This window comes from Panulirus ornatus, chromosome 6 (genome assembly GCF_036320965.1).
Source record: "Panulirus ornatus isolate Po-2019 chromosome 6, ASM3632096v1, whole genome shotgun sequence".
NCBI lineage: Eukaryota > Metazoa > Arthropoda > Malacostraca > Decapoda > Palinuridae > Panulirus > Panulirus ornatus.
In genome coordinates, this window is record NC_092229.1 from 47,123,078 (window position 1) to 47,137,318 (window position 14,241).

The 14,241-nt window shown below is 40.9% G+C and overlaps 1 protein-coding gene across 2 annotated transcripts in view; it reads left to right on the plus strand.

Moving 5' to 3' along the window:
* The first annotated feature begins 917 nt into the window (after positions 1 to 917).
* Positions 918 to 14,241, plus strand: part of BckdhB (Branched chain keto acid dehydrogenase E1 subunit beta) — a 38,755-nt gene continuing 25,431 nt past the window's right edge. The window contains exons 1-2 of one of the 2 annotated variants that reach the window (XM_071662856.1): positions 918 to 1,049; positions 1,174 to 1,386. In XM_071662856.1, coding sequence (XP_071518957.1) covers positions 1,251 to 1,386 — 136 coding nt within the window. In that variant the 5' untranslated portion in view covers positions 918 to 1,049; positions 1,174 to 1,250. Of the gene's footprint in view, positions 1,050 to 1,155; positions 1,387 to 14,241 lie in introns of those variants that run through there. The other variant, XM_071662857.1, reaches the window with a different exon arrangement.

The following is a 14,241-nucleotide window of genomic DNA, read 5'->3' on the forward strand; positions in this document are numbered from 1 at the left end:
AAAAACACAATAAGTTCCCAGGTGCACTTTCGTATAACAATCACATCATCAGGGGAGACACAAGAGAGAAATATAACAGTCAGTTGATATACAACGAAGACACGTAGCTAGGAACACCATTTAATAAACAAGCGATTGTCCAAGACAAGAGGAGTGTGTCATAAACATTATGTGGACAAGAAGGTGAATTGTTTACAAATTTTAACAAAGTTATCCGATTCGTACAGACAGTCACTGATATTATGGATATAATTCTTTGTGTATTTAATAATAGAAGTCAGTAATATTTCTCGTGGTAATAGAGTTAATAGCTGATTAAACAAGGCATTTGATTCTAGTCTGGTTCTTATACTATGTTTGTGTTGCTTAAGTCTAACAGAAAGATCCTTACCAGTCTGCCCAACATAAAATTTATCACAATTTCTACATCGCACTTTATAGATGCACTCAGAATTTTCTGGTGAGTGGATGGGCCATCCTTTCGTCCGTTTCCTGGCGCTTCCTCGCTGACGCGGGAAACGGCAGTCAAGTATAAGTATATATATAGTAACGCATGGTATCTGGATTGTATCAATTAATGTATTTTTGCATGTTTATAGATATGTTAAAGGTATAGGTTGGATTCTATATATTATGTACTTAGATGTATAGTGTGGAAAAAAAATTCAATAAACTTTCCTGTAAATGTAATAAGCCTTGTATGATAACAATCAGTACAATTGATTATGATATTAAGCTGCACTACATTCTTTCTCGTATGATTATATAAACATTCAGATCATGATTCTAGGTGTGTGTAAATATCACCCTGAATTTGTCTACCATATTTATAGATTACTGATGTGACTCGGATAAACCCGCTTAGCAGATGTGTCGAATAAACTACATGTTTGCAAAGAAGAGCATATGAGAAGTAGTGCCATATGATGGAGGGGGATGATATGGGACATAAACAAAGAAGCCCAAATCAATATTCCTGTTGGAGGTGCACCTTCGTCCCTGCGGCAGAACCAGTATTTCCAACATGGGTTGCTCTGAATTCTTGTGAAGTATGCTCCATTTTTTTTTCTTGTCACAAAAGAATTGACAATAATTCTAGGTTTGTAATGATTATTTGTTCCTCTCGGATGACTAACTGATTATGAATATGAGAACATCTTATCGATGGTCCAGGTTCAGCAGGAGTTGTGAGGTCTACTTGCTGTGGCAACACTGATTCCTTGGCCTAGAACAACGTCGGCGAAATTAATATGAAGCCGTTTTTCCATCTTCCATTATTGAAACGGCTTTTGAAGCCATCCTTGGGATCTTCGCTTCAGAATACACTTCATCCGAGACATTCATCCCATTTCACCTACTTTCCTGACACCGTGCCAGAGTCTCAAGGTATGACATCATATGTTTGCAGAATTTAGAAGAAAAAAAATGCAGGGAACTGAACTGCATTTATATTTCCAGCATATGACCGAAATTGACAAGGTTGTATTTGTGTTTTTATTGGGAATGGAATGAAGTAGATCAATTAGCTTGAGGAGGCGAACTTCTGAAACTGAATTAAGGTGATATGGTAATCAGACCATTATCACCATGAAGTGGTTAGGTAACACATATATATACTGTTGTATAGTTGAGTTCCAGCAGGGGCACTTGTCAACCTATGGTGCTAATTCTTCTTCTGAATCTTTTCTGGAGTTTTGGTCCAGTCTAGTTTCAGTGGCTTTATGATTATAAAGAATGACGTATTCATACTAGAATTTATCAAACCTCCTCTGAAGTCTTTACTTCTTGCTCCAATTAGTTTATGGTATAAGTTCCATAAATCAATACTCTGTTAATGAATGCATAAGTTGTAAGGTATTTCTTAACTTTGATGTCGTTTGAAGATGATCTTTACATGATCTCTTGTAACATTTGTCTCTGTAATTGAAAAAGCTGCTCTCATTCATAAACATTTTGGCACTCAATATCTTACACATTTTAATCATATCTCCCATTAGCCTTTGGAATGGTGCTGTGAGTAATCTTAAAGCTTTCAACCTTCCCTCATTTGATATCTTAGATTATTAAGCCTGTTACCGGTGTTCTCTTTTGTTGTTTTCCTTTGCAAATTTTTTTATATCTGCTTTTACTTATATAGAAACCACACTTGGTCTGCATATTTAACATGGAATCTCCTTTGTTGATACTTGGAGATGTAATATTCAAAAAAAAAATTTTTTGTCTCATCACTCCCATTTGCTTCTCTGGGCCTGATCTTTCCATTACTGTAAGACATTATTCAGTAAATCTGACCAAGTACTTGAAATGTACAAAGTCTTATTGTGATGCACTCCTCTGGAAGCAATTTCAGGTGCCACTTTTCAGATTAGTTGTTCATACATTTATTATCTTCATGTAAGAGCAAGCACTCATTCTCTGTCTGGGTGTGTCAGGAAGCCTTCTTGTCATCTGCATATTTGAAAAAAATCACCGTTGTTTTTCAGGAATTCTGTTAGATCATTAACCCATTCCGTGTAACCTGCAATAGATACAGAGATACTCGTTTTGAGTGATCAGTAAATCAAAGGGTTAGTTATTTCACATTTTGACTTCGGAAGTTTATAGAGTACTTATCCCTGAGTGAAAAAATATATACATATATAGAATGATCCAGTTGCTACCCTGACCCTCTTATAGAAGGTTTAGAACTGTCTTGTGTATGAAGGAAAATTCCTGTTATTACTACCAGATGCATTATTATTCTGCTGAGCTTTCCCCTTTTCCACATTTTAATATTTCCTTAAGCTTTTGAGAATTTTTTTTGTGAACAGATATTACTGTTGATACTCAATTTAATGATGCAAAGACCTTTTTAGAAGTTATTTGGACCACCATAATTGACACGATTTTAGGGGGAAAAAATTTTGCAACTAACCTCTCAGAATTTTACAAGAGAGTGAGCTCCATCAAAAGTAAAGAAAAAGATAAGGCTGGGTATGTTTTTGTATTTGGACTGCTAGAAGCTTACTAGCCACTTGGAAGGCTGATTAAGAAGCTGGATCAATAGGCAGGATTAAGGGGAGACTCCTTCTGGGGATAAACCATTATATGAAAAGAACAAAGAAAACTCTCAAAATGGAGTGATGTCATTAGCAGAGTTCCATAGGGATCTGTTGTAGCACCATTATTCTCTGATTTATATGAATAACATGCTAGAACGTGTGATTTGTTATCTAGATATGTTTGCAGATGATGCAGTAGTCATGAGGGAAATTAAAGTCATGGAACATTGCATCAAGGGATAAGGGGAGTTTGGCATACTCTGAAATTGGTGTGGTATGTGGTTGATGAAGTTCAACACAAGTTAAAGTATAGTAATATGGATGGATCATGATATAGCTGGAAATGAGTAGCAGGATTCTATGTGGGGGAGAGACTTGGCAGTAGACATTGTCCCCAATCTGTCTTCAGAGTCCCCCTTTAGAATAGTTAAGGAGACCAATTGGCTGCCTGCAAATATTACATTTGCATTCAAGTTCATGGACAGGAAACATATATATATATATATATATATATATATATATATATATATATATATATATATATGTGAGGATATTCCAGGTGAGGATATTCCCTCAAGGGCCCAGTCCTCTGTTCTTAACGCTACCTCTCTAACACGGGAAATGGCGAATAGTTTGAAAGAAAGAAAAAGAAATATATATATATATATATATATATATATATATATATATATATATATATATATATATATATATATATATATATTATCCCTGGGGATAGGGGAGAAAGAATACTTCCCACGTATTCCCTGCGTGTCGTAGAAGGCGACTAAAAGGGGAGTGAGTGGGTGGCTGGAAATCCTCCCCTCTCGTTTTTTTTTTTTCTTCTTTTTTTAATTTTCCAAAAGAAGGAACAGAGAAGGGGGCCTGGTGAGGATTTTCCCTTTAAGGCCCAGTCCTCTGTTCTTAACGCTACCTCGCAAACGCGGGAAATGGCGAATAGTATGAAATTTTTTTTTTTTTTTTTTTTTTTTTTTTTTTTTTTTTTTTTTTGCTTTGTCGCTGTCTCCCGCGTTTGCGAGGTAGCGCAAGGAAACAGACGAAAGAAATGGCCCAACCCACCCCCATACACATGCCTTGATTCAATCCACTGACAGCATGTCAACCCCGGTATACCACATCGCTCCAATTCACTCTATTCTTTGCCCTCCTTTCACCCTCCTGCATGTTCAGGCCCCGATCACACAAAATCTTTTTCACTGCATCTTTCCACCTCCAATTTGGTCTCCCTCTTCTCCTCGTTCCCTCCACCTCCGACACATATATCCTCTTGGTCAACCTTTCCTCACTCATTCTCTCCATGTGACCAAACCATTTCAAAACACCCTCTTCTGCTCTCTCAACCACGCTCTTTTTATTTCCACACATCTCTCTTACCCTTACGTTACTTACTCGATCAAACCACCTCACACCACACATTGTCCTCAAACATCTCATTTCCAGCACATCCATCCTCCTGCGCACAACTCTATCCATAGTCCACGCCTCGCAACCATACAACATTGTTGGAACCACTATTCCTTCAAACATAGCCATTTTTGCTTTCCGAGATAATGTTCTCGACTTCCACACATTCTTCAAGGCCCCCAGAATTTTTGCCCCCTCCCCCACCCTATGATCCACTTCCGCTTCCATGGTTCCATCCGCTGCCAGATCCACTCCCAGATATCTAAAACACTTCACTTCCTCCAGTTTTTCTCCATTTAAACTCACCTCCCAATTGAATTGACCCTCAACCCTACTGTACCTAATGACCTTGCTCTTATTCACATTTACTCTTAACTCTCTTCTTTCACACACTTTACCAAACTCAGTCACCAGCTTCTGCAGTTTCTCACATGAATCAGCCACCAGCGCTGTATCATCAGCGAACAACAACTGACTCACTTCCCAAGCTCTCTCATCCCTAACAGACTTCATACTTGCCCCTCTTTCCAAAACTCTTGCATTCACCTCCCTAACAACCCCATCCATAAACAAACAACCATGGAGACATCACACACCCCTGCCGCAAACCTACATTCACTGAGAACCAATCACTTTCCTCTCTTCCTACACGTACACATGCCTTACATCCTCGATAAAAACTTTTCACTGCTTCTAACAACTTGCCTCCCACACCATATATTCTTAATACCTTCCACAGAGCATCTCTATCAACTCTATCATATGCCTTCTCCAGATCCATAAATGCTACATACAAATCCATTTGCTTTTCTAAGTATTTCTCACATACATTCTTCAAAGCAAACACCTGGTCCACACATCCTCTACCACTTCTGAAACCACACTGCTCTTCCCCAATCTGATGCTCTGTACATGCCTTCACCCTCTCAATCAATACCCTCCCATATAATTTGCCAGGAATACTCAGCAAACTTATACCTGTGTAATTTGAGCACTCACTCTTATCCCCTTTGCCTTTGTACAATGGCACTATGCACGCATTCCGCCAATCCTCAGGCACCTCACCATGAGTCATACATACATTAAATATATATATATATATATATATATATATATATATTCCCTGGGGATAGGGGAGAAAGAATACTTCCCACGTATTCCCTGCGTGTCGTAGAAGGCGACTAAAAGGGAAGGGTGCGGGGGGCTGGAAATCCTCCCCTCTCAGTTTTTTTTAATTTTCCAAAAGAAGGAACAGAGAAGGGGGCCAGGTGAGGATATTCCCTCAAAGGTCCAGTCCTCTGTTCTTAACGCTACCTTGCTAACGCAGGAAATGGCGAGTAGTATGAATGAAAATATATATATATATATATATATATATATATATATATATATATATATATATTTTTTTTTTTTATACTTTGTCGCTGTCTCCCGCGTTTGCGAGGTAGCGCAAGGAAACAGACGAAAGAAATGGCCCAACCCCCCCCATACACATGTATATACATACGTCCACACACGCACATATACATACCTACACAGCTTTCCATGGTTTACCCCAGACGCTTCACATGTCTTGATTCAATCCACTGACAGCACGTCAACCCCGGTATACCACATTGCTCCAATTCACTCTATTCCTTGCCCTCCTTTCACCCTCCTGCAAGTTCAGGCCCCGATCACACAAAATCTTTTTCACTCCATCTTTCCACCTCCAATTTGGTCTCCCTCTTCTCCTCGTTCCCTCCACCTCCGACACATATATCTTCTTGGTCAACCTTTCCTCACTCATTCTCTCCATGTGCCCAAACCATTTCAAAACACCCTCTTCTGCTCTCTCAACCACGCTCTTTTTATTTCCACACATCTCTCTCACCCTTACGTTACTTACTCGATCAAACCACCTTACACCACACATTGTCCTCAGACATCTCATTTCCAGCACATCCATCCTCCTGCGCACAACTCTATCCATAGCCCACGCCTCGCAACCATACAACATTGTTGGAACCACTATTCCTTCAAACATACCCATTTTTGCTTTCCGAGATAATGTTCTCGACTTCCACACATTCTTCAAGGCTCCCAGAATTTTCACCCCCTCCCCCACCCTATGGTCCAATTCTGCTTCCATGGTTCCATCCGCTGCCAGATCCACTCCCAGATATCTAAAACACTTCACTTCCTCCAGTTTTTCTCCATTCAAACTCACCTCCCAATTTACTTGACCCTCAACCCTACTGTACCTAATGACCTTGCTCTTATTCACATTTACTCTTAACTTTCTTCTTCCACACACTTTACCAAACTCCGTCACCAGCTTCTGCAGTTTCTCACATGAATCAGCCACCAGCGCTGTATCATCAGCGAACAACAACTGACTCACTTCCCAAGCTCTCTCATCCCCAACAGACTTCATACTTGCCCCTCTTTCCAAAACTCTTGCCTTTACCTCCCTAACAACCCCATCCATAAACAAATTAAACAACCATGGAGACATCACACACCCCTGCCGCAAACCTACATTCACTGAGAACCAATCACTTTCCTCTCTTCCTACACGTACACATGCCTTACATCCTCGATAAAAACTTTTCACTGCTTCTAACAACTTGCCTCCCACACCATATATTCTTAATACCTTCCTCAGAGCATCTCTATCAACTCTATCATATGCCTTCTCCAGATCCATAAATGCTATATATATCTGTTTCCCCTTTTAGAAAGTTAAAATATGAGGAGGGGAGGGTTTCTGGCCCCCCACTCCCGTCCCCTTTAGTTGCCTTCTACAACATGTGAGGAATGCGTGGGAAGTATTCTTTCTCCCCTATCCCCAGGGATATGTATGTAAGTAGGAGAGATGGCCAGAGAGCGTTATTGGATTACGTGTTAATTGATAGGCGTGTGAAAGAGAGACTTTTGGATGTTAATGTGCTGAGAGGTGCAACTTGAAGGATGTCTGATCATTATCTTGTGAAGGCGAAGGTGAAGATTTGTAGGGGTTTTCAGAAAAGAAGGGAGAATGTTGGGGTGAAGAGTGGTGAGAGTAAGTGAGCTTAGGAAGGAGACTTGTGTGAGGAAGTACCAGGAGAGGCTGAGTACAGAATGGAAGAAAAAGGTGAGAACAAAGGAGGTAAGGGGAGTGGGGGAGGAATGGGATGTATTTAGGGAAGCAGTGATGCCTTGCGCAAAAGATGCTTGTGGCATGAGAAGCGTGAGAGGTGGATTGATTAGAAAGGTTAGTGAGCGGTGGGATGAAGAAGTGAGATTATTAGTGAAAGAGAAGAGAGAGGCATTTGGACGATTTTTGCAGGGAAAGATGCAAATGAGTGGGAGATGTATAAAAGAAAGAGGCAGGAGGTCAAGAGAAAGGTGCAAGAAGTGAAAAAGAGGGCAAATGAGAGTTGGGGTGAGAGAGTATCATTAAATTTTAGGGAGAATAAAAAGATGTTTTGGAAGGAGGTAAATAAAGTGCGTAAGACAAGGGAGCAAATGGGAACTTCAGTGAAGGGGGCTAATGGGGAGATGATAACAAGTAGTGATGTGAGGAGGTGGAGTGAGTATTTTGAAGGTTTGTTGAATGTGTTTGATGATAGAGTGGCAGATATAGAGTGTTTTGGTTGAAGTGGTGTGCAAAGTGAGAGGGTTAGGGAAAATGATTTGGTAAACAGAGAAGAGGTAGTAAAAGCTTTGCAGAAGATGAAAGCTGGCAAGGCAGCAGGTTTGGATGATATTGCAGTGGAATTTATTAAAAAAGGGGGTGACTGTATTGTTGACTGGTTGGTAAGGTTATTTAATGTATGTATGACTCATGGTGAGGTGTCTGAGGATTGGCGGAATGCTTGCATAGTGCCATTGTACAAAGGCAAAGGGGATAAGAGTGAGTGCTCAAATTACAGAGGTATAAGTTTGTTGAGTATTCCTGGTAAATTATATGGGAGGGTACTGATTGAGAGGGTGAAGGCATGTACAGAGCATCAGATTGGGGAAGAGCAGTGTGGTTTCAGAAGTGATAGAGGATGTGTGGATCAGGTGTTTGCTTTGATGAATGTATGTGAGAAATACTTAGAAAAGCAAATGGATTTGTATGTAGCATTTATGGATCTGGAGAAGGCATATGATAGAGTTGATAGAGATGCTCTTTGGAAGGTACTAAGAATATATGGTGTGGGAGGCAAGTTGTTAGAAGCAGTGAAAAGTTTTTATCGAGGATGTAAGGCATGTGTACGCGTAGGAAAAGAGGAAAGTGATTGGTTCTCAGTGAATGTAGGTTTGCGGCAGGGGTGTGTGATGTCTCCGTGGTTGTTTAATTTGCTTATGGATGGGGTTGTTAGGGAGGTGAATGCAAGAGTTTTGGAAAGAGGGGCAAGTATGCAGTGTGTTGTGGATGAGAGAGCTTGGGAAGTGAGTTAGTTGTTGTTCGCTGATGATACAGCGCTGGTGGCTGATTCGTGTGAGAAACTGCAGAAGCTGGTGACTGAGTTTGGTAAAGTGTGTGAAAGAAGAAAGTTAAGAGTAAATGTGAATAAGTACAAGGTTATTAGGTACAGTAGGGTTGAGGGTCAAGTCAATTGGGAGGTAAGTTTGATTGGAGAAAAACTGGAGGAAGTAAAGTGTTTTAGATATCTTTGAGTGGATCTGGCAGCGGATGGAACCATGGAAGCGGAAGTGAATCATAGGGTGGGGAGGGGGCGAAAACTCTGGGAGTCTTGAAGAATGTGTTGAAGTCAAGAACATTATCTCGGAAAGCAAAAATGGGTATGTTTGAAGGAATAGTGGTTCCAACAATGTTGTATGGCTGCGAGGCGTGGGCTATGGATAGAGTTGTGCGGAGGAGGGTTGATGTGCTGGAAATGGGATGTTTGAGGACAATATGTGGTGTGAGGTGGTTTGATTGAGTAAGTAATGTAAGGGTAAGAGAGATGTGTGGAAATAAAAAGAGCATGGTTGAGAGGGCAGACGAGTGTGTTTTGAAATGGTTTGGTCACATGGAGAGAATGAGTGAGGAAAGATTGACCAAATTGGAGGTTGAAGGATGGGGTGATAAAGATTTTAAGCAATCAGGGCCTGAATATACAGGAGGATGAGAGGTGTGCAAGGAATAGAATGAATTGGAATGATGTGGTATACCGGGGTTGACATGTGAAACAATTGGAGCTAAACCATGGAAAGGTCTGAGTTGCCTGAATGTGGTGGATAGGGAGCTTTGGTTTCAATGCATTACACATGACAGCTAGAGACAGTGTGAACAAATGTGGCCTCTTTTTTTTTTTCTGTTTTTGTGGCTACCTCCCTGAAGCAAGGGTTAGCGTTGATTTTTCCAATGGGATGGGGTAGTGACAGTTATGGATGAAGGAAAGCAAGTATGAATATGTACATGTGTATATATGTATTATGTCTGTGTATGTATATGTTGATATGTATATGTGCATGTAAGGACGTTTACATATATATGTGTGCATATGAGTGGATAGGCCATTCTTCATCTGTTTCCTGGCACTGCCTCGCTGACACGAGAAACGGCGATCAAGTATAATGAGTAAAATTAATATATATTTATACTTGTTCACAGTGTCAGGCATTAGCAAGGTATTGCCAGGAACAGACAAAGAACTGGCTATATTTGTTTATATCCATTATGTAGCTGTTGTGTGTAAATGCACCACAACCGTATCCCTCTATTATCAAACAGGCCCACGGACCTTTCTGTAGTTCTCCTGGCTGCTTTATATTCCCAGGTTCAGTCCATTGACAACATATTCCCCTTTATTTACCACATTGCTGCAAATGACTATCCTGTGCATCTCTTGCATCATCATGCATTTTAAAGCCCTTTGCTCTCAAAACCTTTTCCATTCCATTTTGCCATACCCTGTTTTCTTGCTCCCTTCTCCTTTTCCCTTCCACATCTGATGCATATACCCTGTGTGTCAGCCTCACCTCACTTTTTCCCTTCATATGTTTAAACTTCCTTCCAGAACATCTTTTTATTCTCCCTAGAATTCAATTATACTCTCTCACCCCAACCCTCATTTGCCCTCTTTTTCACCTCTTGCACCTTTCTCTTGACCTCCTGCCTCCCACTCATTTGCATTTTTTCCCTGCAAAAATCATCTAAATGCCTCTCTCTTCTCTTTCACTAATAATCTCTCTTCCTCATCCCACCACTCACTAACCTTTCTAATCAACCCACCTCCCACGCTTCTCATGCCAAAAGCATCTTTTGCACAAGCCATCACTGCTTCCCTAAATACATCCCATTCCTCCCCCACTCCCCTTACCTCCTTTGTTCTCACCTTTTTCCATTCTGTGCTCAGTCTCTCCTGGTACTTCCTCACACAAGTCTCCTTCCCAAGCTAACTTACTCTCACCACCCTCTTCACCCCAACATTCTCTTCTTTTCTGAAAGGTGATAACAAGTAGTGGTAATGTGATAAGGAGATGGAGTGAGTATTTTGAAGGTTTGTTGAATGTGTTTGATGATAGAGTGGCAGATATAGGGTGTTTTGGTCGAGGTGGTGTGCAAAGTGAGAGGGTTAGGGAAAATGATTTGGTAAACAGAGAAGAGGTAGTAAAAGCTTTGCGGAAGATGAAAGCCGGCTAGGCAGCAGGTTTGGATGGTATTGCAGTGGAATTTATTTAAAAAGGAGGTGACTGTATTGTTGACTGGTTGGTAAGGTTATTTAATGTATGTATGACTCATGATGAGGTGCCTAAGGATTGGCGGAATGCTTGCAAAGTGCCATTGTACAAAGGCAAAGGGGATAAGAGTGAGTGCTCAAATTACAGAGGTGTAAGTTTGTTTAGTATTCCTGGTAAATTATATGGGAGGGTATTGATTGAGAGGGTGAAGGCATATACAGAGCATCAGATTGGGGAAGAGCCATGTGGTTTCAGAAGTGATAGAGGATGTGTGGATCAGGTGTTTGCTTTGAAGAATGTATGTGAGAAATACTTAGAAAAGCAAATGGATTTGTATGTAGCATTTATGGATCTGGAGAAGGCATATGATAAGAGTTGATAGAGATGCTCTGTGGAAGGTACTAAGAATATATGGTGTGGGAGGCAAGTTGTTAGAAGCAGTGAAAAGTTTTTATCAAGGATGTAAGGCATGTGTACGTGTAGGAAGAGAGGAAAGTGATTGGTTCTCAATGAATGTAGGTTTGCGGCAGGGGTGTGTGATGTCTCCATGGTTGTTTAATTTGTTTATGGATGGGGTTGTTAGGGAGGTGAATGCAAGAGTTTTGGAAAGAGGGGCAAGTATGCAGTCTGTTGTGGATGAGAGAGCTTGGGAAGTGAGTCAGTTGTTGTTCGCTGATGATACAGCGCTGGTGGCTGATTCATGTGAGAAACTGCAGAAGCTGGTGACTGAGTTTGGTAAAGTGTGTGAAAGAAGAAAGTTAAGAGTAAATGTGAATAAAAGCAAGGTTATTAGGTACAGTAGGGTTGAGGGTCAAGTCAATTGGGAGGTAAGCTTGAATGGAGAAAACCTGGAGGAAGTAAAGTGTTTTAGATATCTGGGAGTGGATCTGGCAGCGGATGGAACCAATGAAGCGGAAGTTAATCATAGGTTGGGGGAGGGGACGAAAATTCTGTAAGCCTTGAAGAATGTTTGGAAGTCGAGAACATTATCTCGGAAAGCAAAAATGGGTATGTTTGAAGGAATAGTGGTTCCAACAATGTTGTATGGCTGTGAGGCGTGGGCTGTGGATAGAGTTGTGCGCAAGAGGGTGGAAGCGCTGGAAATGAGATGTTTGAGGACAATATGTGGTGTGAGGTGGTTTGATCGAGTAAGTAATGTAAGGGTAAGAGAGATGTGTGGAAATAAAAAGAGCGTGGTTGAGAGAGCAGAAGAGGGTGTTTTGAAATGGTTTGGTCACATGGAGAGAATGAGTGAGGAAAGATTGACCAAGAGGATATATGTGTCGGAGGTGGAGGGAACGAGGAGAAGTGGGAGACCAAATTGGAGGTGGAAAGATGGAGTGAAAAAGATTTTGAGTGATTGGGGCCTGAACATGCAGGATGGTGAAAGGAGGGCAAGGAATAGAGTGAATTGGATCGATGTGGTATACCGGGGTCGACGTGCTGTCAATGGATTGAATCAGGGCACATGAAGTGTCTGGGGTAAACCATGGAAAGTTGTGTGGGGCCTGGATGTGGAAAGGGAGCTGTGGTTTCGGGCATTATTGCATGACAGTTAGAGACTGAGTGTGAACGAATGGGGCCTTTGTTGTCTTTTCCTAGCGCTACCTCGCACACATGAGGGGGGAAGGGGGATGTTATTCCATGTGTGGCGAGGTGGTGATGGGAATAAATAAAGGCAGACAGTATGAATTATGTACATGTGTATATATGTATATGTCTGTGTGTGTATATATATATGTGTACATTGAGATGTATAGGTATGTATATTTGCATGTGTGGATGTGTATGTATATACATGTGTATGGGGGTGGGTTGGGCCATTTCTTTCGTCTGTTTCCTTGCGCTACCTCGCAAATGCGGGAGACAGCGACAAAGCAAAATAAAATAAATAAAAATATATATCCCCAAACTCAGATAAAAGATTCTGCCACTCCTCAGCCAAATCTGCCACTAGTGCTGTCTCATCAAAAAAACAACTGATGGACCTTGTTGGCGCACTCCCCCCCTCCCTGCACACCTGCTCCTGTTGCCAAGATCTTTACATTTACTCCCCGCACCACCCCCATCCATAAACTGTTTAAACAGCCATGATGACATCATACAACCCTGATGCAGACCCACTTCCACTTAGAATCACTCACCTTCCTCTCTTGCTACTTGCACACATACCTTAATCTATTGATAAAGATTCTTTCTGGCTTCTAGCAGCTTTCCTTTCACAATGTATAACACTTTTCACAAAACTTCTCTATCAGCTCCCATCACGTGCTTCCTCCAGATCCATAAACGTCATATACAGGTCCATCTGTTTCTCAAGGTATTTCTCACACATTCTTCAAAACGAATGCCAGATACACATATCTACCACTTCTAAAGCCACATTGTTCCTACCCAGTCATGCACTCTGCATGTCACCACACCTTTCAGTCACGCTTTCCCATACAACTTAACATGTACACTCGACAAACTCCACATGCCACCCTGTGCATACCATGTACTTCTCTTTTCCATGTAAGTACTGCTTCCTTCGATACCCCTCATTCCTTTCCCATTCCTTTAATTTCATATACTTTCATCTTATTCGGTTCTTCACTGAATCCCTCCTGGTATCTTTTTATACGGGCTTCTTTTCTAAGCTCATCCTTTCCACCCATAACATTTCTCTTTTCCTAAAGCCTCTCCAAACCCCACCCCTCCCTTTACCAAGTACTGATCAGACATCACAATGGATGCCCTTCTTAGCACATTTACACCCAAAAGTCTCTCCTTTTTGTGCCTTCAATTCGTACATCATCCAGTAATGTCAGCTTTCCATCACTCCTACTCATCCATGAATACTTGTAAATGTTTCTCACTTTAAAGAAGGTATTCGTAATCACCAGTTGTTATTCAGCAGTATTTCCAGTGTAATTATAGCCTGTTCCTATTTTTTCTGGCAATTATACATATTTCTGTAGAGTCAGTCATTCTCTATACTGTAATACAAAAATACTGAACCGACAACTAGGAATTACATAAGTAAAGTAGATGAAAAAACTTGGTATGAAATTTCTTTCTTGGAATCGGGAGGATTAGTGATGCCTGCATCATGAACCAGTGCTTCATTAGTTGTCAAGTTGTACTCCTCTGAACC